General features: G+C 48.3%; 1 protein-coding gene across 2 annotated transcripts in view; it reads right to left on the reverse strand.

Annotated features, from left to right (window-relative positions):
• The window catches only part of ABL1 (ABL proto-oncogene 1, non-receptor tyrosine kinase), a 144,415-nt gene that overhangs the window by 3,960 nt on the left and 117,018 nt on the right, over nucleotides 1–23,437 (reverse strand). For both annotated transcript variants that reach the window (XM_066366890.1, XM_066366891.1), the window contains exons 4-10: nucleotides 18,568–18,840; nucleotides 9,785–9,869; nucleotides 8,807–8,984; nucleotides 6,789–6,973; nucleotides 4,133–4,285; nucleotides 2,450–2,539; nucleotides 1,938–2,102 (exon numbers count right to left, since the gene is read on the reverse strand). In XM_066366890.1, the coding sequence (XP_066222987.1) occupies nucleotides 1,938–2,102; nucleotides 2,450–2,539; nucleotides 4,133–4,285; nucleotides 6,789–6,973; nucleotides 8,807–8,984; nucleotides 9,785–9,869; nucleotides 18,568–18,840 (1,129 nt within the window). The remainder of the gene's footprint in view (nucleotides 1–1,937; nucleotides 2,103–2,449; nucleotides 2,540–4,132; nucleotides 4,286–6,788; nucleotides 6,974–8,806; nucleotides 8,985–9,784; nucleotides 9,870–18,567; nucleotides 18,841–23,437) is intronic.

Genomic DNA, 23,437 nt, shown 5'->3' on the forward strand with positions numbered 1-23,437 from the left:
TGTGGCTGGCTAAATTCGAATCCGTGACCAAAGTGCAATGTGAATATCGGCGCATTTATAACAAAGCGCCACCACATAGAAATAACATTGCTCGGTGGGATAAGCAGTTGAAGGAAACCGGCAGTTTGGTGGAGAAAGCCCGTTCTGGTAGGCCATCAATCAGTGACGAGTCTGCAGAGGCTATACGGGATAGCTACCTAAGGAGCCCTAAAAAATCTGTGCCTGAGCCCACATCGAGCTGCACTGAATAGGTATGAAACTGGAAGAGTTTTCCTTTTATTTGGTACAGATTTCACATTTCTATCGTCTTTTGTTGCTTTCCTGTGACCAGTCAAAAGTGCACCATGACTTTACGGACACACTGTATAAAACGGAAGATGATAAAACCAACCCGTAGCATTGCTGGGAGAATGTCATGCAATAATGCATGCAGGGCGTCTGCCACAGCTCTTGGAGCACAATTTCTTAGTAACTGCTGTCACTGTTGCTAGTAGTTTTATTAGGAAAAGCTCAGGTTTCCTCTTGAAGATGGTAGAACAGATAGGGTACCCTGGCCCCTCGTCCCTTTACTGGTTCCCTTTAAATCAGCAGGGCGATCACCCCACCCCCCCCAACCACCATCTGGCAAGTAAAAATCAGGAGATCAAGCAAAGGGTCCGACCTGCCACTGGGTCAAGGTTCCTACAGAGTATGATTTGAGGGAAAGGGGGTGCCGTTAGTGAATGACAGAATTCCCCCTTGGGGACAGCTGTCACACCTCATAACTCAGAGCACAAATACAAGGGGCATTTATCAGAATTCCAGGTGACATGCAGGATAGGGGACTCAGGGAACGCTAAGGACTTCCCATAACTGTAAGCCAATGGAAGAAAGCAAAAAAGATAAAATTCAAACAACTTATGCACCACTATATCCCAGTGCTGGACAGCTATCTGACACTCTTGGCTTGCCATGAGATTACGTATCAAAATACCCCATGGATGACCCACTGCTGGGCACAAATGAACACGACTACTCATCACTGGCCATTTCATAAGCCCAGTTCCCACAGTAGCTCCTCCCCACTGCTCAGCTACCTGAAATCACAACTAACAAAGGCCAAGCATCTAAGGTTCTGGGGAATGTATGTGCCACGACCTCCAAAGGGGGCTGAGCAAGATGATCAGGGAGCATGAAAAGAAAGTACTGTGATTTGGATATATTTCTTATGAAAACTTTTAAGTGTATATTTCATAATATACTTAATATATTCATGTAATAGTACATATATATACTTTATATCTGTGTATGTGTGTGTGTGTATACACTACTGCACTTTCAACTTTTCTAATATGGGTATATAATAAAAAAAGAACTTTGGAATCATGATTCTATAGATTCTGCTGTCACAAAACATCCCATAATTCCAGTTTTGTCCTGTCCCTTCCCCTTAGTCTGTGGTCCATTAGAGCATCCCCTACAACCAGATGGTGGCCCACCTCCAACACTTTCATTCTCCTGGTCTGCAGGAGGACCCAGACTTCTGGGGTTTGGGGGACAGGCTGCTACATCAGAGTGGGCTGACTCCAAACAGAGCCTGGCACACAGGAAGTGCCAGGTCCCACCCTGACGGCATTGAGACCCCCCCCCAGCCGTTCCCAGCTCCCTCACTTCTCCAAGACCAGACAGGACACGTGCTCTGTCCCACCGCTGAGACAGCACAGGAAAAGGTGGGCTCCCTTCTCAAGGGGCGCAGCACCCCTGCCTCCGACTGAACTGTGGAAACCTACAGCTCCGGGTGATTCAGCGGGGAGGTCCTGCCGCGGGGAGAGGAGAACCTTCTTTACAACGCCAACTACTAATGTGGGGTCTGTCTGCCTCTCTCTGCAGGTTCCACTCACTGCTTCCCACATGCCACACTGGCCCTGGGCCTCCAGGGGGCGCGGGGACGTACATACCAGGCTCTCCCAGGCTCTTGGCGTGGGGCGTCTCAGGCACGTCGGTGGAATCTTTGTGGTCCGTGGCTCTCCTGGAGGTCCTTGTCTTGGTGGGCAGCTCTGGGGCCTGCAGCAGAGCACTTGCAACCCCTCGCATGCCTTTCTTCCCCAGCTCCTTTTCCACTTCTGAGAACCACCAAAAGAAAACAAAAAACAAACCCACAGAAACCAGCAGCCATCAGTAGTGGTGTCATTCTGCTATGTTGGTTTTCTTTTCCTTTTTAAAATAACAGTGATCATCTACACACATTTACAGAAAAGAGATACAAATGATAAAGAAAACAACTCAGTCGTTTTCAGAATTCCGCATAGCTACAAAGGACAGAGAGTGTCCCACGCTCAGTCTCAGTACCTCTGCCCAGCACACTCCTCCCTGGAAGGGACCTGAAGGAACAGAGCTGGAGTCCGCACAGCTGTCCCTCCCAGCCCAACCCCTCACCCCGCTGCAGGCACCCTGGGGACGGGCACTGTACCATCTGATATGCTGGATTCCTGGAACATTGTTTCAAAGGCTTGGTGGATTTCAGCAAAGGAGGGCCGATCAGAGGGATTCCACTGCCAACCTAGACAGATGAGACCCGAGTCAGACCACCTGCGAGGCCTTGCTAACAAGTGTGTGGCTAGCAAGTCTCAAGGAAAAGTCTAGAAATGAAAGAAGCATTTCAATCCAGCTAGTCATTTTTTGGTGTGATAAGTGAAAATGACAAATGCCACTGTGTCCTATTAAAGACATCAATAATCTGAAAGACTTCAGACACTGGTAGAAATGCAGTGTGTAACACCCCCGAGGGATGCTGTTAGCCAGAGTTGCATATACAAGTGTATCTTTCCCAGCCCCACTCTGAAAGCACAGAGGATTACCGAGCCAGCTAGCTAGCTCGCCTTCCTTCTCATCCTCACTTCACGGGCACTAAAATCCAAAATCCTTAACAGTAAAGAAACGCTCATCAAAGCAAGATTAAAATGAGGATTAAGGACTGATTAAGCCCAGTGCTGGTGAGGATGCCGTCACTCACATACATTTCTGGTGGGAGTATTAGTACAACCTTTTTTGAAAAACAATTTGGTAAAATCTATCAAAATTTAAAATGCACACAGACCTTTGAGCCAACCGTTCACCTTTTAGGAATACCAGCACAACGCAGAGGTGTATGTGTGAGGGCGCTCGTTCCTGCCTGGCTTGTAATGGCAAAACCCAAAAGTGTGTAAAACCACCAAATGTTCATCCAATGAGGACTGGGCGAATGAATAAATCATTTGCTGGGACACTAACCAGCTAGATAAAAGTACGTGGGGGAGAAGAGCAGAGATTACCCCGAATTACGGATGTTACACTGCTAAGGACAAAGAAAGCTGCAGGAATGCTTTTATATTATACACTAAAACCAACAGAGAAATGTCTCATGGAGTATCTCCTACTACACCAGAGTGTTTGAAGGTCGTTCTAGGAATCTGTATTTCTTAATAAGAAATCCAAGTTTGTATGCATCAATCTCAATTTTGTATGCAAAAACAAAAACCCTCACCCATAGGCCCTGGCCGGTTGGCTCAGTGGTAGAGCGTCGGCCTGGCATGCAGAAGTCCCGGGTTCGATTCCCGGCCAGGGCACACAGGAGAAGCGCCCATCTGCTTCTCCACCCCTCCCCCTCTCCTTCCTCTCTGTCTCTCTCTTCCCCTCCTGCAGCTGAGGCTCCACTGGAGCAAAGATGGCCCAGGAGCTGGGGATGGCTCCTCGGCCTCTACCCCAGGCGCTAGAGTGGCTCTGGTCGCAAAACAGTACGACGCCCCGGAAGGGCAGAGCATCGCCCCCTGGGGGGCAGAGCGTCGCCCCCTGGTGGGCGTGCCGGGTGGATCCCGGTCGGGTGCATGCGGGAGTCTGTCTGACTGTCTCTTCCTGTTTCCGGCTTCAGAAAAATACGGGAAAAAAAAACAAAAAAACAAAACCCTCACCCATAAATATGATGTATAAATAAAGGGGTAAAGAAACACTGGAAAAATTCTGCAAAGATATGTATCAAGCTGTCCCACACCCGGCTCTGAAGCCTGGGAATGGAGAGAGGAAACTCAGTACCCTCTTTACTTTACACACTCACTCCTGCAGCGGACTGTTTTACAAAGGCCACCAGAAAGTTTTAGAACCGGCAGGGAAGGCTCACATGCTCGCATGAGTTCGTAGACCTTCTCTGGGCAGCCTTCCGGGCGCTCCATGCGATAGTCTTTCTCTAGCAGCTCATACACCTGGGACAGGTCAATTCCTGGGTAAGGTGACATGCCATAGGTAGCAATCTCCCACAGCAGTACTCCAAATGCTAGAAGAAAAAAATGAGAAAGGCTAAATGTGTAAGATTTAAATATCCTGCATTTAAAATTGGTTACTCGTGTAGCAGACATCAGAAGGCACACCCTCCAAAGCAGGCCAGGAGCTGACATTTTACCAGGCTCTTAATTACCAACAGCCCAGGACAGAATGAAACTTTCCATTCCCATGCCGCAGACTAGATGCTGAAGGAAAGAAGAGGACAGGGCTGATGAGCCCCTCCAGGGTCTTGTAAGGTATACAGGTGGAGGGAATCTGGGGCCGGAAGTCAGGAGGTCATTTCTACTCCTAGCTCTGTGACCAACTAGCTACGTGCCTGAGACAGAGCACCTCCCCTTTCTGGAATATGAGATCATCTCCAAGGCCCCTTCCAACTATCAACATTTCAGCATAATCTTATCAAATCTTTGAAGGCTGTGCAGGCCCGGAGTATGGCCTTGAAATTCCGAATTACTTTAAAGTCAGGAAGCAGACTGACTCCCTGGAGAAATGGGTGTCTCAGGTCTAGGGCAGGGATGAAGCTGGAGTATCTTATCACCCTAGACAGCACAGATGCTGTCAAAGCTATAAAGGATTCTTATCAAAAGGACTAGGAGCAATGTGAGGTTCCCACTGGCTAAATTTAAGACAGTATCAGTAAGGAAAAGAAATGCGTGGATTAAAACACATCAAATATATTTAAACGCATTCTATGTATGAGTTCATTATACCACACACACACAAAAATCTAATTGGAGAGTATTAAGAAACCAATTCGTTACTGTGAAAACTGGTAAATAAAGGCAAGAAAGCAAGCATCTGTCCTGCCTTCCACATACGAACTCCATCCCACAGTGGGTAAGGGTACGCTTCTTCTTATAGAAGTATTGAGCTAAAAATGAGTAAGACGTGAGAGATTCAGAAAACTACCATTTGGTAACTCCTAATAAATCAGTGTACCTAGGCACTGGATATCAATAATTGCTAAGATCATAAACCAAGAGAGAAAAGTTAACAATTATGTACCTACTGATGAAGATGCACATCACTGCTTGTGAAGAACTCTAAACTAAAAGAAAAATAAGTCTAATCTGTTCACGCTGTTTAGAGTCAATGACCCATTCACTAGGAATACAGAAGAGAAAGAAATATATTACATTACAACACAGGGAGACAACGGGCAAAATCTAGAACATGGGAACTTCAAAGGACAAATGACAGGATTTCTTCAACAAATAAACAGCAAGGAAAATAAAGAGATGGACAGGCAGATTAGAGGGGTCTCAAGGCACTTTTCAACTAACCACCTTGTGTGAACCATATTTCAATCTCAATTCAAACAGACTGTAAAAATAAAAGCACAACTTTTATGATTCAATGGGAAATTCTAACACTAAATGGATATTTGATAATATTCAGAAATTGCTGTCAATTTTGGAAGGAGGGGCAATGTGTTTACGAGAATAAAAAAAACATCTTTTTTAGGCCCTAGCCGGTTGGCTCAGCGGTAGAGCGTCGGCCTAGCGTGCAGGGGACCCGGGTTCGATTCCCGGCCAGGGCACGTGGGAGAAGCGCCCATTTGCTTCTCCACCCCCACCCCCTCCTTCCTCTCTGTCTCTCTCTTCCCCTCCCACAGCCAAGGCTCCATTGGAGCAAAGATGGCCCGGGTGCTGGGGATGGCTCCTTGGCCTCTGCCCCAGGCGCTAGAGTGGCTCTGGTCGCGGCAGAGCGACGCCCCGGAGGGGCAGAGCATCGCCCCCTGGTGGGCAGAGCGTTGCCCCTGGGGGGCGTGCCGGGTGGATCCCGGTCGGGCGCATGCGGGAGTCTTGTCTGACTGTCTCTCCCCATTTCCAGCTTCAGAAAAATACAAAAAAAAAAAAAAAAAAAAACCCATCTTTTCTTTAAGAGGCTCCTACAGAAATATTTATGAACAAAATAATATGATAACTGGGATCTGCTTCAAAATAAGGATGAGGGGAGTGGGTGTGCACGGAGGCTGCAGGAACACAAGGCAGAGCCTGATAAAGCCGGGGAGGGTCCGACGGACTCATCAGGACCTGTCTTCTTTAGGGTAGGCTTACAATTTGCCACAGTAAAAAAGTTCTTTAAAAAAGTAAAAATACAATACTGTCACATGAGGCTTCAGAGGGTGATATCCCACTGAAAGCCCAAACCAGACTACACAGCATGCCCTGAAGAGAAGAACCCTCTGCATGCCCGCAGGGTGGGCCAGCTGCACCCAAAACCCAAGCAGCAAACTCAGAATGAAGACAAAAATGGGAAGTGAATCTGAATTATTTCGGAAGAAAAAGCTCACTTCTACTTCATTTTGGAGAGAAAACAGGGGAGAAAAGATTTTTAAATTTAAAAAAATCTAAAAAAGAGAATAACTGGGGGAAAATATGGTATGTAAATAAAAGAGAGAATGAAAAAGAGAGAAAGAAAACAAACAACAAAAACAGGGTTAAAGAAGGCGCGCCCTGGGTGAACGCGGCGGGACCTGGAGCAGCCCTTACCCCAGACGTCGGACTTGATGGAGAACTTGTTGTAGGCCAGGCTCTCAGGTGCAGTCCACTTGATCGGGAATTTGGCCCCAGCGTGGGCTGTGTACGTGTCCCCCGTCATTAACCTGCTCAGGCCGAAATCAGCCACCTTCACCAAGTGGTTTTCCCCTACCAGGCAGTTTCGGGCAGCAAGATCTCTGGGAAAGGGAGAAGTTCATCCGTGAGAGCCTCTGGCTAGCTTTCCAACTCACAAGCCCACCACGGGCTGCCCACCACGGATAGCCTGCGTCAGACAGCCCTCCTGGGACAGCCCGCCTGACGGTGGAAAGAGAGCCCTGTCTCCGCAAACTCCTGTTAACTTCCCGCTGGGGAGCAGAGCCATCCCTGGCACCCACCTGGGCTGCCAGCGTGGGGAGAGGCAGCAGAGGGGGCCCTGGGGGTAGGCTCCCTGTCCCTGTGACCTGGAGCAAGGTAATTATGCTGGGACTCAGTTACTTCATTTGTAGAATGAAAATGATGCTAACGGCACCTATATTTTTGGGTTACGAGTAGTAATTAATAATACGTAAAGTGCTTCAACTAATGCACAGAGAACAGTGTTAGCTAAGTGTCTGTATAGTTGTGACTGCTCTGTGCCAGGAACCAGAAACAAACGCACAGGCCAATCCTTGAATATAAGAAACTTACATCAGAGGGAGTCTCCACTTGTCCTACACAGACTTGGTAGGACAAAATATAAAAAGCCCAAAGCATTATTTGCCCAAATTGTGTTTCCCACTTTCCTCTTTCTTCCTGATGCTTATCCAAATGTATCCTAAAACTTCTCTCCTATATAATCAGCTTCCTCTCACCTCCTGATTCTACCTGGGAGGTAGGGGTCTAATCTCTGGTTCAAGGACACTGACCATGAAATCACAAGGCAAATAGGAATGGAGAGATGAAAAGAGGCAGCAGCTGAGGTGATGGGTGCAAAGGATAGCACGAGCATCGGCAATCGGGAAATTAAATACAGGAATGCCATGCCTAACAGGATTTTGGTAAACGGTTTTAAGTTTGCCCGAATGAAGAGGGAACGGACCTAGCTCTGCAAGGCAAATCAGAAGTCAAGAAATCCCAATTTGCAGCCTCAGAGGGTTCATATTCTTGAGTGACAGGAGCATCTGAATCAGAGTCTCGTGGAGCATAGAAAATCTGTCTTACAAGGAACCGCCAGCGTCTCACACATGCTACTCTTATTCCTCACTATGAAATCTTATGTACAGGTTTCACACTTGAGTTAATTGGGTAGGAAAGGTCACAACGGTGGCATGGAGAACATCTCGTATTAAAGACTCCGGCAAAGCCCATCAGGCTCTGCTCTGCATAGGCTGTCATTTTGCTAAGAAGCCATTTCCACCACCAAAGAATGTGAAGACTAAGATAATTGTGGCACACTTGAAGGTCAAAACGCTCCCGGCTTTAAAACAGCAAAGATGCTTAATTTAGAACCACAGATACACAATTCTGACAACTGCAGAAACATTGCTGAACCAGATGACAGCAAGTTAGGGGAGAACGAAATGATAACAAAGAGAAGGGAGGAGGAAAAACACGCAACGCAAAAACCAAACCCATGCACTGGCTATTACCACGAGTTTGTGTGAAAGCAACGCGCCGCTCCGGGGCTTTAGGAGACACGCGGTCATTAGAGGAGGTCATTAGGACGCACGCGGGCTCGGAGGGACGAGCACCCACTCCAGTGGGAGCTGTCATTATTAGGAAGGACGCCTTTTATGAATCACTTAATACTGTGCTTAGTCCAAAATGGTTCCAAAATGAGATATTTCTTACCCTAGAAATTAACTGCTCTGCTGCTCCAGAGTCAAAGCCTGGCTGAATGTAGCCCTGGATGCCCACCCAAAGCTGGCAACATCAGGAACCCAGTGTTTGCCTTTGTTCCAAAGTCTACTTATGTTGCCAAGACTCAAGTCCGGGGCCGAGCCAGACGTCCTCAGAGGCGGGGCTTTCTGCAGAAGGCTGCTGGCTCCTACCTGTGAATGAAGTTCTTCTTCTCCAGGTACTCCATGGCTGAGGAGATCTGAGTGGCCATGTAGAGCAGCACCACAGCGTTTACCTCCTGCCGGTTACACTCCCTCAGGTAATCCAGCAGGTTCCCATAGGTCATGAACTCAGTGATTATATAGAACGGGGGCTCCCGGGTGCAGACCCCTGTCAACAAGACGTGGAGGGCTTCAGGGCGCTGTTCTGCTCCCAACCGCACAACACCAGAAAGGACCGGCACTCAGGGAAAACGCTTCTGAAATGGGTGCTGGCCCTGCCCCAAGTCCTGCCTCAGCTTCTACTATGGTTCCAGACACTGTGACTTGAGATTAGGTTCTTGTGGGAGGGACATGGCCACTCTTCTTCTCACGCCAATGAACGTAATCTGGAAGAGGCTCTCAGTGAGTTTATAAGCAAAGGCCAGGACCACATCCAACAGCCTAAGTCACTGTTTACCCCCACTGGTTATGTCTGATGGTTATACAGTATCTACTTATAGAATCACTTCAATGAAGAAGCATAAAAATTCTTGTTTCAGAAGCCAATTTACAATTTGTATTTGACTGCTTTTATGAACCAATTTAAAGTGCTAACATCCTCCCTTTCACGTCCCCACCAACACACACAATCCCACAGAGGCCTCCTTCACCAGTGCTGGTAGAGGACAGATGTCCAAATCAGCAATCTCAATGTGCCAGTCACCCGTCTGCTGTAACAGCACCTGTGCCACCCGAGGTTTAATGAAAAGCGCTGTACCCACTGCCTGCCCTGTGGAGGCGCAGCGGATAAATCATCGACCTGGAACATTGAGGTTGCCGGTCTGAAACCCTGGGCTTGCCCGGTCAAGACGCACACAAGAAGCAGCTACGAGTTGAAGCTTCCCGCTCCTCTCTCTTTTTCTCCCCCCCCACCCCCCACTTCAAGAAATCAATAAAACCTTAAAAATAAAAAGCGCTGCACACACTCACCAAGTAACTGTACTAGATTAGGGTGCTTGATCTCTTTCATTACTGCAGCTTCTTTCAAGAACTCTTCCACCTCCATGGTGTCCTCCTGCAGAAAAGAGGTGAAATTACTTCAACAAGGATGTGTTTAAGTGGGAAAGTGCACCGTGAATGGTTAGGACAAGCTGAGCCTCAAAGGGCAGTCGCCCGGCCATCCAGTTTCGCCCAGCACACCGTGCGGTCAGGTTCCACAGCGGCCGAGCACCCCTGGACAGCACACCCCCCCACCGCCCCGTGCAGAACTTCTGCCTTGTCCCCCAGGGCAATACATCAAGGCTGGCTTGTGTGTGCTGGAGACCTGTGTCCGCTGGCTGCTACACAGACTAGACTTGTTTCCATCACCTTGTGGAGTCTGTGGGGATGAAGGAGATGTGTACAGGCAAATGCCACAAACATGGTACTATTTCCCTAAGAAACAGCTGGTTTTCTTAAAATGCATAACGCAAAAAAAAAATCACTTGGAAGAATCTGAAATATACCCTATTTTACGGGAAGAGACCCTGATGACACAAAAAGATATTGTGCTACCAAAAAAGAATGACACCTCAAAATATGGCAGAAACTGAGGACGTGAAAGTGCTAGGAATGGAGTGTGGCGGGGCTCTCAACAGCGGACCTCACTGCCAGGTCCGTTACTTAGCCGCCACGGTCAACTTCACTAGCGGCTCCCCAGCAAAGTCACGAGCTCTTAGCAGCAAGCTCACAGGATTTGCAGAGGGGAGACAAAAACATTAGCAAACGCCCAGAGCCAACGTGGTAGTCCTACAGTTTCTCACATAGGTTGAGTCTAGCCAGCGATTTTCAACCAGTGTGCCGCAAGAATGGTAATAACATGCAGTGCCTGCTCATTTAACCAGGAGCACTGACCACTTTCCCCTTAGACTGCCAAGTTAAAAAACGACAACGGCCAGTACAACAGCTGTCTGGTATAAATGAATTTTAAAAAATTACACCTATTCTTTTTTGTCAGATTGCCAAAAAGCACAATATATTTCTTGGTGTGCCACCAAATTTTAGTAATTAGTTCATGTGTGCCACGAGATGGAAAAGGTTGGAACTGCTGCTCTTGCTGCAGTCGGGGCACTGGGCCTTGGGCCCTGGCCCCGCCGTAGGCCCCCTCGCACAGGAGACCTGTGCGGCTTACACTGGGTAAACCTTCTTCTGACTTACAGAACCCACTGTCCTCAAACAGGAAGCAGGTGGTGGTAAATGACATGGTCTGTTCGCGGTGAGAACCTGGATATGAAGACCAATGGGGGAAGCAAGACACACCACTGCCCAAGTTTCAACACGCAGCCTTGTCTGTCTGAAGAGAAGGGCTGCCTGGCAGATGGGAAGTGAGGTCTGAAAACTAGAACCCCCAAGAGGAAAGGATGCTTCACACACTGTTGCCCCTGCGGGAGACAACGCTCTGAAGTGTTCGTGACGTGGTCCTCGCTTGACTTCCCCACGCCTAGCCCCTGAACTCAGGGAAGACTTCCAGAGGACGGGCCAACCTTTCTTAGCATTTCCTTGCTTTGGTCTGTCGTGTTTACAAGTGAAGCATGACCCATGGGTTATGTGGCAGCCCATTATCACTTTGGTTAGGGCTTCTTGAGACCAAAACTAAGAAACAATTTATGGCTCTTTAAAAATGGCAAGCTGCTCTAAATATCAATTAAACATCGCTGGTAGTCTAGTCTTTGTGCCAAGCTATATGGGCAAAAGGAGTCATCTCTGTTGCCACCCATTGGCTGTTTAATTCTTCTGAGTCCTCTCTGCTTCTTAACATGCTCAGCAGACTATGCCTCTCTGGGCGTGAAGTGCTCTGAATTACCAAGGTGACAGGCTAATAATGTCAAAGGCTGGAGGGCCAACGCCTGCCAGAAAGGGAAATCAATGCGACTCACGTAAGGACCAAGGGCTTTAAGAATTCTGTTAGGCCAACAATATGTTCAAAAGGTAACGCCCCCATGAAGTTTTCTAGACACGTGGAGTTTTTTTATTTTAAAGCACCACATAACAAACTGACAGACAGTGAAATAATTTCAGAAACATGGTTTGCTCTCACAGCTATCAACTCTCTTCTTCTAAGAACAGTGTTCAGGATCTGTGCACTTGGGCATGTACAAAGAACAATACAACTTTCAAAGGTGTCTTCTCTTTTTGTCTGTCCCCATTTACCCACGTACATGAATGCACACGTGTGGACAATATAAATCAATCCTTGTTTTTTCCTTTCAGGCCAATTGGTTTGAACTTGTCTCCCCCTGCTGGAATCAGGCATGGTTCAATTTATACTGCAAGTTGCTAACAGCGTATTACAGGTAGCTGTGATAATCCAGAAATATTCCTGATGCTCTACTGTTACACACCTTCACTTTTACTTAAAAGCTTTCCATAATCTTTTGGAAGAGAATACTTCCAGTTACATAGAAAAATAAAATTAACTCTGATTAATTAGGGTGAAAGTAACACTGAGTATAGCTGTGAATTCAAACTTGTCTGTTAGGGAGGGAGATGGGTCACCTGATCTCTCTTCACAAGGACTGCTGGCTTGGTCCAGATGCGGGTGAACCTTTGGCAGTACAGCCAAGAGGTGAACAGGATGGCTGGTGAGTTATGCCGACCAGGCTCTGCCACTGTGTAACCGCACTAAGTGACTTACAGAACAGATAGCATAGAGCAGGGGTCCCCAAACTTTTTACACAGGGGGCCAGTTCACTGTCCTTCAGACCATTGGAGGGCCGGACTATAAAAAAAACTATGAACAAATTCCTATGCACACTGCACATATCTTATTTTAAAGTAAAAAAACAAAACGGGAACAAATACAATATTTAAAATAAAGAACAAGTAAATTTAAATCAACAAACTGACCAGTATTTCAATGGGAACTATGCTCCTCTCACTGACCACCAATGAAAGAGGTGCCCCTTCCGGAAGTGCAGCGGGGGCCGGATAAATGGCATAAGGGGGCCGCATGTGGCCCGTGGGCCGTAGTTTGGGGACCCCTGGCATAGAGGTTATCTCTGAACTGCTGCTTTCTCGTCTACGAGATGGAGAGAACAACCGTGCCCACCTCGTGCAGAGGGGGCCAAGCGCAGTGCCCAGACCACCGTCAGCACTCCGTCTGCGGAACTCCCTTCACTACTACGAAGACAGCTGGTCTCCACTCCTGGCTAGACTAAATATATTACCGGTTCTTTAACACTGTTTTTCTGTCTTTCTTGCAGATACACTCTCACAGACTCGACATCTCACAGGTACAGTCTAACCAGCTTCACCCCGTCTGCTCACTGGCCTCTCCCCGAAGAGCAGGTATTCTACATCATAAAAAAGAACCGTTTTTACAAAGGGCTCCACACCCCACTGCTGCAGCACAACTCCTAGGGCTTCTCTGCCTCCCTCTCGGCAGGGACTCCTCTCGGCAGGGACTCCTGGCCCTGGACCAGGGCTCCTGTCTGAGAGATCAGTTTCCCCTTATTTCTGTTTTTACCCGAATGTGAGGTGAGCAAGGTTAAAACCCAGGGAAGTACCGCCTTTCACCCATCAGGTGGAAAAGCACTGGACAGGTGGAGGGTTTCTGAGCTGACTGAGGAAGGGGCTCACAAGCCAGAAGTGGGACTTGAAGCCTAAGCAAAAAGACCACAAGAAACCACCTCGCAGAAGCCCCAGAACTCTGGCCCCCAAACTCTGCTGCTGTATCCAGCTAAGCGGCCAGAAGAGAAGCCTCTACAAGGCCAAGTGCAGCGGGCGACAGGGGCCCCTCCCTGCGCACAGTCCCCTCCGAGGTGAGCGAGCCACTGCATGCACTGTCCAGCGTGCATGTTTCATGGAACCCCTCCTTCTCTGCTTGTTTCAGAAGCTCTCCAATAAGACCTATTTTCGGGGGGGGGGACACAAAACCCAAAACAAACGCATACTGAGTTTGGTGAGGCGCTCCCCAACACCGCTGGTGGAGTGCACACCCTGCTGGTGTGAGCTCCTTGGAGGCATCGGGAGTAGGATCAAGACCAGAAATGCACGTGGTCCTGAGCCAGCAGCTCTGCTCGAGGAGCTGACCCACCAGGACCTTCCACTGTACATGCCAACGAGGAGCATCCCCACGGCACTGCCCCGAAGAGCCAAGTATCCCAGGAACACTAACGCCCTGGAGGGCTAGTAAATACTAAAAACAGCCACACAGAAACAAGACCACCTTACATGTGCTGACAAGGATCAACTGTCAGGTTACGTTAAGTGGACAACAGAAGGCACAGAGCAGTGTTTACAGCACACTGCCGTATGGTCAAAAACAATGCACACGTGGACTAGTTCTGGAAAGACAAAAATCAAGAGTAGCCTGACCTGTGGCTGTGCAGTGGTTAAAGTGCCGACCTGGAACACTGAGGTCATCATTAGAAACCCTGGGCTTGCCTGGTCAAGGCACAGATGGGAGCTGATGCTTCCTGCTCCTCTCCCTTCTCTCTCTCTCTCTCACCCTCTCTCTCCCTGCCACCTCTCTAAAATGAATTTTTTAATTTAAAAGAAAAAAATTTTTTTTTTAATCAAGAGTGCGTATCTTACCATCTGAAAAATAGGTAAAGAATTGGGTACAATTTTAAGTCAACATTTTATAACAATGTTGTGTTCCGCTATTTTCAGGGTAAATTAGTCAAGTCAGCTTATGACTCAATCGTAACACTACAACTAGACTAGACTAAAAGAGTAGGTTTTTTTCCAAATTCTGTTCCACAGAAAAAAGCTGACTTACAAACTAACTTTTGGAATACAGCTCACATGAAACTTGGGGCTTTTCGTACCTGAAGGTTCTCTTAGGCACATCCTGCCTTTAACAAGGGTGAAGTCCAGCCCACTGGACTTTTGTTATCAAAACTCAAAACAGTTCCCATCAGCGGGCCCTGGCTGTAATTCCAGTGTCCCATCCATAGGGGTCAGCCTTGTGCCTCCTTCTATTGTGCTCTCTTCTGCTACTTCCTTATGCCCTGAACTTTTAGGTCCCAAGGCAGCCTACTGATTCCATAAGAGTCACAGTTAACAGTAGGGCCTTGTTCCCCCTGCTAGTTGAGAAGCTGGCTCTGTCCTTTGAGGGGCAAGCGATACAATTCAGGCAAAAAAGGAAGGGAGAGGAGACTGATTTGAGGGCCCAGTGAGGTCTGGAACAAAGAGGTGCTGAGTTAGAGCTGCGAAAGTTTTCTAAGGAGCCTGGAAGAGAAAGGTAGATCAGGTCCATAACCTCCGAGGGAAGTGACAGGGGGAGAGAGAAGGTGATTTTTAAGCTGCACAGCCACGGTTTATGTATCTACTTTTCACGATACATGAGGAGTAAGAACCTGCATGACAACACACTGCACGTGGGCTCTGGAGCAGGAGGGCTGCACTTGAAGCCCGGCCCTGCTGCTCCCTCCCGGCTGTGGGACTCCAGGCCAGGTTCTAACTTCCTCCTGCTTCAGCTTTCTCAGCTTCGAGATGGTGGCAAGAGCACTACCCTGATCTCAAGGCTGTTGTATGGTTTCAATGAGATGCTACAGGCAAGACGCCCAGAACTCTGCCAGGCATGTGGTAAGAGCTCAATAAACGTCAGCCATTACTGTCACGAAGAGCCCACTCAGAGTTCTCAGCTTCTGTAGTGGAGATAGTGCTCAGATACTGACACCAGTCTTATCTGATAAGTGGAAACACGTTTTCTGTGCAGGGTGAGGGGGAAGGAGGGATCATTTATCTGGTACTTGCTTATACTGTATTTTGGATTAACATCTCTCTAGAAGATGATGCATTTCTCTCTCCCTGAATGGCTGGCTACCACTTAGGGCAGCGGTTCTCAACCTGTGGGTCGCGACCCCGGCGGGGGTCGAACGACCAAAACACAGGGGTCGCCTAAAGCCATCGGAAATACATATTTTATTTAAAAATGTATTGTATAATAAATATGTATTTTCTGATGGCCTTAAAAATGTATTGTATAGTAAATATGTATTTTCCGATGGCTTTAGGCGACCCCTGTGTTTTGGTCGTTCGACCCCCGCCGGGGTCGCGACCCACAGGTTGAGAACTGCTGACTTAGGGTGACTACTCGCAGAACTCCATGCAACCAGATCCTGTAACTTGGGACCATAAGGTAATAAGTCTCTTGGGGAAATTCATTAAAATAATAGAAAGTTTAATAATACAGTACACCATTAGAGAAGCATATTCTAAAACCTCCCCTTGTGGATAACCCGGATTCACTGGCATAAGAAAACACCAGTGCCCGAATTCCAGGAGGTCCCTACTGAAGCCCCCTTCCGCCCCCCAGAAACACACCACAGCTTCGGCTCCTGGGCTGTTTCCCCACCCTTCAAGCTGTGCAAGACCCACAGCTTGAAGTTTTCAAACAAGCTCGCCTGGATTTCATACTTTTTGGAGTTTTCAAACAAGCTCGCCTGGATTTTGTACTTTTTGGAGTTTTCAAACAAGCTCACCTGGATTTCGTACTTTTATTCTTCCTTGTTTCACTTTTGCAAATCCTGGCAAAGGTGTGGGTGATGCCTAAGCCTTTAACAGGTTCTCAAGCTGGTCAAGGCCCTGGCCGTGTCCTCAACTGTGCACTGAACTGAGACACTGCAGCACACGCACTCGTCCTCCCTGTCCGCGCCTGACCGTGAGAGCCGGGCTGAAGCCTTCTGACATGCTGGGCCCTGGCTGCCCTCCACCTGTTTCTCTAACATGGCCCTATCACACTGCACTACAATTAATGTTACGCCTGTCTAATTCTCCTACTAACTAGACCATCTACCACGAACTAGACCATTCTAACTACGCAGACTAGCCTGAAGTGAAGAAATCTAATTCACTTTCACAAACCCAGGGTTAAGCCCAGGGTTTAGCAAATACAAGTGAGGAACTCAATAAATACCTATTAAAAATTTTAAAAATTGCCCTGGCTGGTTAGCTTCGGCAGTTAAGAGCATTGTCTCGAAACAACAAGGTTGCGGGTTCGATCCCCAGTCAAGGCACACACGGGAAGCAACCAATAAAGGCACGACTGAGTGGAACAACAAATGACTGCTTCCCTCCCCCCGCCCTCTTTCTTCTGTCTCTAAAAATCAATCAATAAATAAAACCCTGGCCGGATAGCTCGGCTGGTTGAGGTGTCATCCCAGCATGGAGGCTGCCGGTTCAATTCCCCGGCCAGGACACATACAGGAGCAGCTCGACCAATGTTCCTGTCTCAATCAATCAATCAATCAATCAATCAATCAGATTTAAATTTAAAAAATCCGATCTGGAAAATATCCAGGCCCTGGCCAGTCGGCTCAGTGGATAGAGCATTAACCTGGCATGCAGACGTCCCAGGTTTGATGCCCAGTCAGGGCACACAGGAGAAGAGACCATCTGCTCCTTTCCCCCTCCTTCTCCCCCTTCTCTGTCTCTTCTCCTCCCACAGCCAGTGGCTCATTTGGTCTGAGCATCGGTCTCAGGCACTGAGGATAGCTCGGTTGATCTGAACACTGGCACTAGACGAGGGTTGCCAGGTAGATCCCGGTCGGGGCACATGCGGGAGTCTGCCTCTCTATCTCCCCTCCTCTCACTTAAAAAAAGAAAAGAGAAGATATCCAGGAGTCCTCAAGGTGACCCGCTGCCTCACGAGCATCAGTGTTGCCCCAAGGACAAATCTAAGGTAACACATTCTGTACAGTGGCAGGAAGCCTCCTCTGGTTTCTAGAACTGGAGAATGTAATCTTTGCTCTGAAGTGTCACTTTATATTAGCCAGAAATTGCACTTGCCATTTTACTGTGCCTCAGGGAAGTGACAGAGTCCCTAAAAGACAAGCACTGTGGCTGCACAGGTCTCGGTGTGTGCACCTGACTTTTGAGAAGCACACACACAGCTGGGTCCGTTTTTCCCAGCAGCAGAGGTTTTGTTCTTTCTCTTTAGCTATAAAAAAGGACTCCCTCTCAATTTCTGGGCACATATCAGCATAGTTGAAGTTCACTTAAAACAAGTGAAAATAATGCAGGTCAACACTAGGGGACACTGTCGCCATAGGTAATACACGGATCACATTGTGAGGAAGTTGCAAAGGAAAACTCCCTTTCCCTGGCATCCTAAAGATCCGGAAGTCCTTAAAAGAAAAAAACTGCCCCTGAAACTCAAAACACTAAGCATTAGTTGAGAGGGCAAAAGCCACAGATAACAGGAAAGAAGGGGGGTGGGGTGGTCTCAGTTAGTAAGAAGCCTTAATTAGTGTTCCCTTAACTCAGAAAGTCTGGACACACAAGAAAGAGAACAGGTACCTGCTAGGAACAAAACAGCACCTGCCATTCAAATCTGCCAAAAAAATCCACAGAAATGTCAAATGCATTTTGGTTATATCTTCTTTCAAAACTTAAGGTTTTTATGTCTCTCCTTCCCTTAACTCTCAATAGGAAGTGATTCAAATGCCACACAGACAGAACGGAAACCCACGGCTTCAAAAGACTCTTACCATAGAAAGAAAATGACTAATCTTTTTACACCAAAACCCACAGCATTTCTCAGCTCTCACCATATGTGGAAACAAGCTGCGATTATGAGAATGATTCAACATGCACAAAGAAACGGACGAGAAGAGGCTGCAGAGCCAACTCCTCCGCACCAGCGAGCCCTGGGAGGTGTGTGCAGCACGCAGGTGCCGGAAAGGGGCACCGCCACGCGCAGCAGACAGCGCACCATGTCTGGCTGAGGCCCCGAGCGCAGAGCCCCTTCAATGCGCCATGTCTGGCCGCCAGCAGGGACACCCTACCTTAAGAGTCTTCACGGCCACCGTCAGGCTGTACTTCTTCCACACGCCTTCGTACACTTCCCCGTACTGGCCCCCGCCCAGCTTGTGCTTCATGGTGATGTCCGTGCGCTCCATCTCCCACTTGTCGTAGTTGGGGGACACGCCGTAGACAGTGGGCTTGTTGCGCTTGGGGGCTGGGTAGTGGAGAGTGGTGATGAGCCCGTCCGCCACAGTGGAGTGATGATGAACCAGCTCGGCCAATGTGTTGAAGCGGCTCTCTGAGGAGACGTAAAGCTGGGGAAAACAGGGACAGCCTTCAGTCCACAGAGCAATCGCAAGCTCAAACGACTCCACTCAGCTGCTGAGCCTTAATTTAACACATAGAAACCTCAGATAAATGGCTCTCCACATAGGACCATGTGCTCACGTGCTATAATTTACTTGCTAAAGGAGAAAGATGCAGTAAAAGGCCCAGGGTCTTTGCATCGCTCCCTGATGGAAACACTGCACCTACCTAATCCTTACATGCCTGGTCTCTGACCATCTGAGCCCAGTGTAAACATCCATGGAGTCTTCCCTGACTGCCCCATCTGCAGCCATCACCCGCACTAGTCATATCACCTGTCTTCCTTCTCTGTACCACACTCACCACTAAGAATTCCGTTGTATCAGCTTGTCTGTCTCCACCTGCTAGAATGCCAGCTTCGTGAGAGCTAAGCCCTACCAGGTGTCCCCAAACTGCGGCCCCCTAAGGCCATTTATCCAGCCCCCACTGCACTTCTGGAAGGGGCACCTCTTTCACTGGTGGTCAGTGAGAGGAGCACTGTATTTGGCAGCCCTCCAATGGTCTGAGGGACAGTGAACTGGCCCCCTGTGTAAAAAGTTTGGGGACCCCTGCAAGCTATCCATTTTCATCCTTTATCCCCGATGTAAAAATAAGAAGTGAGCACGTAACAGGTACTCAATAGCACCTGATTATATTAGTGAAAAACAGGACGTAACAGGTATTGCTGATTTTTTAGAGCTGGATGTTGAGTGAAAGTAACAAGGAATTTGGGGAGAGATAATACGAAGGTGGATACTAGAAAATAAATACTATTCAACATAGTAGTTACCGCTACAAAATGAAAAAAAAAGTTTTTGCTCTTTTTGTGGTTCTGTTGAAATGTTTAGAAAATACATTTCTAAAAATAATTATCCTTATTAAAACTTATTATTACTTATAATCACAGTTATCTAGAAATCAACAATCAGAGATTAAGAAAATACAGCCGTAAATCTTCCCGCCCCTCAATGTGGGCGGAGTAAGCAGCAGCGAAGGCCCAGCAGTAGCCCACGCCCACGCCCACGCCCACGCCCACGCCCCCGCGGGGCACCTGGAACAGCGGGCAGAGGGCTGCAGAGCCCTGCCGCCTTTCCCTCAGCTCAGCTGGGAAGCGGAGATGGCCTCAGACACAAACCCGTGTCCCTCGCTGAGATGTACAGCTGACAGCGCCTGCACAAGGAGCCCTCCACGAGGTCTCATCCCGACGACAGAGATGGGCGGGCAAAGGAAGGCCGCAGAGGGCAGCAGTGTGGACGGTGACAGCTATCTTTTTTCTTCTGCTTCAGTGATGTGGTGCGGGAATCGATTCCACATTAAAATCCTGACAGAACATGTGGGCTCCAGGCAAATAAATGAATCTACTGGCTTACTAAGGCAGCTAATGATCCAGAAGGTAGAAAGGATACTTAAAATCACAACGAGGTGTTCCTAAGACCTGCCCAGATTGCAAAGACGTGGGAAGGAGAATACAGATTGGGAACAGTGACGATGCCCGGGCCGGAGGGAGAAAGAGGAACAGGACCAGTCAGCTGTCGCTGTAACAGCTCATTACTTTACAGACCAAAGGGAAAGAAGCCTGAAACACACATGGCAGGCCAAGGCCTCGGCTGCTGGCTATGGTGGGCTCCATTACTTCCTGTATGTGGTGATATCAGGTAATTAAAATACTCTAAAAGAAGAAAATAATAACAAATATACAAGCTGACTCCTTCTATAACCCTTAATTCTTTGAATAGTGAGGTTTTTTTTTTCATGCTCACTGAGCCCTGGGAGTTTTTCAAAAAATGAAATTAGTTTGTTACAGTTTTATTAACTTAAAAAATCATGTTTGTTTGATAACCAATTTATGGAAACAAGAACATACATTTGCCTTTTTTTAATGTTGCCTTATCCATGTACGATTGTACTCTGGATGGTCAGGAGACACGAGGACATACATGAACGTTTGTACTACTAAAAGGGTTAACAGGGCAAATAAGATTCATTAAAAGGATTTTTTTCTTTTTTTGCTTTTTGCTGCTCGGTGAGATGACAAAATCGAATTGCTAAAACTCAGGCCAGCCAACGGCAAACTGTGGCTTAGAGGTTTATAATCTACAGCTTTTTGGTAGCAATCCTACTAAGATCAATCTCTGAGCAAACCAGGAATTGTCCAGAAAGACTCCGCAGCTCTGGAGAACTTGTACCTCTGCAAGAGGGTGCCTCCGAATGGCAGGACCTTCGGGGGGAGGAGGAGGCCCACCAGGAGGCCCCGTTTTTATACTTGAGAGCAGCGGGGAGAAACCTAGACATAAACTGCTCTGAGGACACGCTAGGTGACACGCTCATGTTGGTGGGGTTAGGGGAGTGAAGTCAGACGGCCAAGCCGGCCCATGCACAGCACGCTTGTCAGTGTCAGTCCTGAAACAAGCACAGGTCACAAGGGCGGAGTGGACGTGGGGACAGCCCTTAAGCCCTGTCTCTGAAAAAGTCTGCCAGGTATCCAGTTACTTCACTTCAGGCTGCAATGCTCCAAGCCCTCTTCTCTGGGGCTCAGCCAACAGTGTTTTCCCTACCATGGAGTGGCGAGAAGAGAGAAAGCCATTCCAAGAAGGCAGGCACTCCCTGGAATCAAAGCACCCCCGCCCAACCTTGGAAATCACTGGCACAGTACAGTGCAGGCCAGCTGGAACCAGACTTACTACCCAGTTCTCGGCCTCAGCTTGAAAGAAGAGGTCCCAACCTAAAGATGGCGTTCCTTCAATTGCATAGAATGCTAATAGCTCCCTAAGCCCTAGTTCATGGAGAATTTGTTCTTGGTCTCACTTGATTCTCTCACAGCCTCCTCAGTTAGAAGAGTTATGGGAGATTTCACTGAATGGGCAAACTTTATCCTTTTGGTAATTAAATTTATAGGCCCTGTGACTTAGTTCATCTTTCAACATAAAATTTATATACCGACACTTATTAAACATTAAAACTACTCTCCCTTAAATGCACTGCACAGCCATCTTCTTACAATCAAGGCATCGGATGGCTTCCTCCTGATTAGGGCCTAGTTTTTGAGCAGCTTTTGCTAGTGAACTGGGTAAACTCCATCAGGAATTTGTGGCATGCTCAGAGAAGAAAGTGAAATTAGCATTATGAACAGCACGTCATCATGCTATGCAGCCTGTTACACAAACACTCTGGGTGCTCAGCCAGGGCCGTGCCTCTTCCTGATCTTAATGCAGGAACCCAAAAGGCAGGGCTGGTCGGAGAACCTCAACAGAAACAGCTTTCCTCCTGACAGCCAACCTCACAGGCTCACTGGAGCTTAGACTTGTGTGCCCTGTAGCTCCCTGAGACCTCGAGTCCCCCATGGATGTGCCGTTTACAGCTCCATGGCCGGGAGCCTTCCAGAGAGTGGCTCACACGACGGCAGCAAGGCAGCACTTAGTAACACTCCCTGTCCCCTCCGAGGGGAGGTCGCCGGGTCCCACAGCTTTCCGCAGGGTGCTGCGCCTGCTGAGCCACTGCCAGGGTGCGCACATCCTTAAATCCCAGAGGTTACACAGTTGGCACATCCTGCCACCTCTGCTAAAGCTTCAGCCCAATTCCATTCCTGTCAACCTGACCCTGTCACTTCAGCAGACTGAGAAAATAAATGTCGCTGGGCATCTCTTTGAAGAAGAGACTCCATCAGGGGCTATAAGAAACTCTGGAACTTGACAGTGGCAACCCATAGAGTAAAAGTGCAAGACACAAATAACCAGGGGAACTAAGAGTGACTGAGGCAGGGGTGGTGGAGAAAAATCCGTCTAATTTCACTGTGTTGGCAGAAGATCACAAATTTGGAAAAAGCATAGGAGAATGACAACTAAATCCCAGGGCATCTGAACATTTCTAGGCTCTCAAGACTCTTAGGAAACAGCAGTGGCTCGGTCTGGTGTCCAACCCTAAACCCGAGTCCTCGCTCTGGGCCCTAAGCTGGAGGTGCTGGGCTGACCGGCTCTAGCTGCTGCTGAAAGTCCTGGGACACAGCAAGAGAGGCGCGCCAGAGCCAAGAGGGCGGGACAGAAAGAATCCTCCGGGGCCTTAGAGAAGAATCTTTGAAATTCAGTTGTTTTCTAAAGATTAGCTAATCTGAAAATAAGAAACTTGGTCAACCCAGCCTGCCCCCCTACGAACCTTGCATTTTCCCCTTAGAAATCCAAAAAGGGTCGCAGCAAAGCTCTGCGTGAGCGGCTGTCAAGGCTGAGCCGCAGTCTCAGGCATCACTGCGGTACCTCTCCGTTCTGATGCGGCTCCGTTCATTCTAGGAAGAGGATCCCACCCGCCCAGCAAGGTCCCCTCAAGTACAGCCCTCACAGAGAGGAGCTTCCACAGATCATCTGCCTGAGGGCGCCACGGGCCCTGAAGGCTCCAGTACTCAGACCGCTGAAGGGAGGATGTCTGCCGGGGAGGGAGAAGGGCAAGAGGCCTCGGACACTTGGGTCAGCTGCTCAGTGGGGGACACTGCCTGGTCAGAGGAGTCTCCTGTGCTCCACTTGGAGAGCATGGAGCCCCTGGCACACACCGGTTTCTAGAAAGAGGGTTTGTCTTCCT

Source organism: Saccopteryx leptura, chromosome 2 (genome assembly GCF_036850995.1).
Source record: "Saccopteryx leptura isolate mSacLep1 chromosome 2, mSacLep1_pri_phased_curated, whole genome shotgun sequence".
Lineage (NCBI taxonomy): Eukaryota > Metazoa > Chordata > Mammalia > Chiroptera > Emballonuridae > Saccopteryx > Saccopteryx leptura.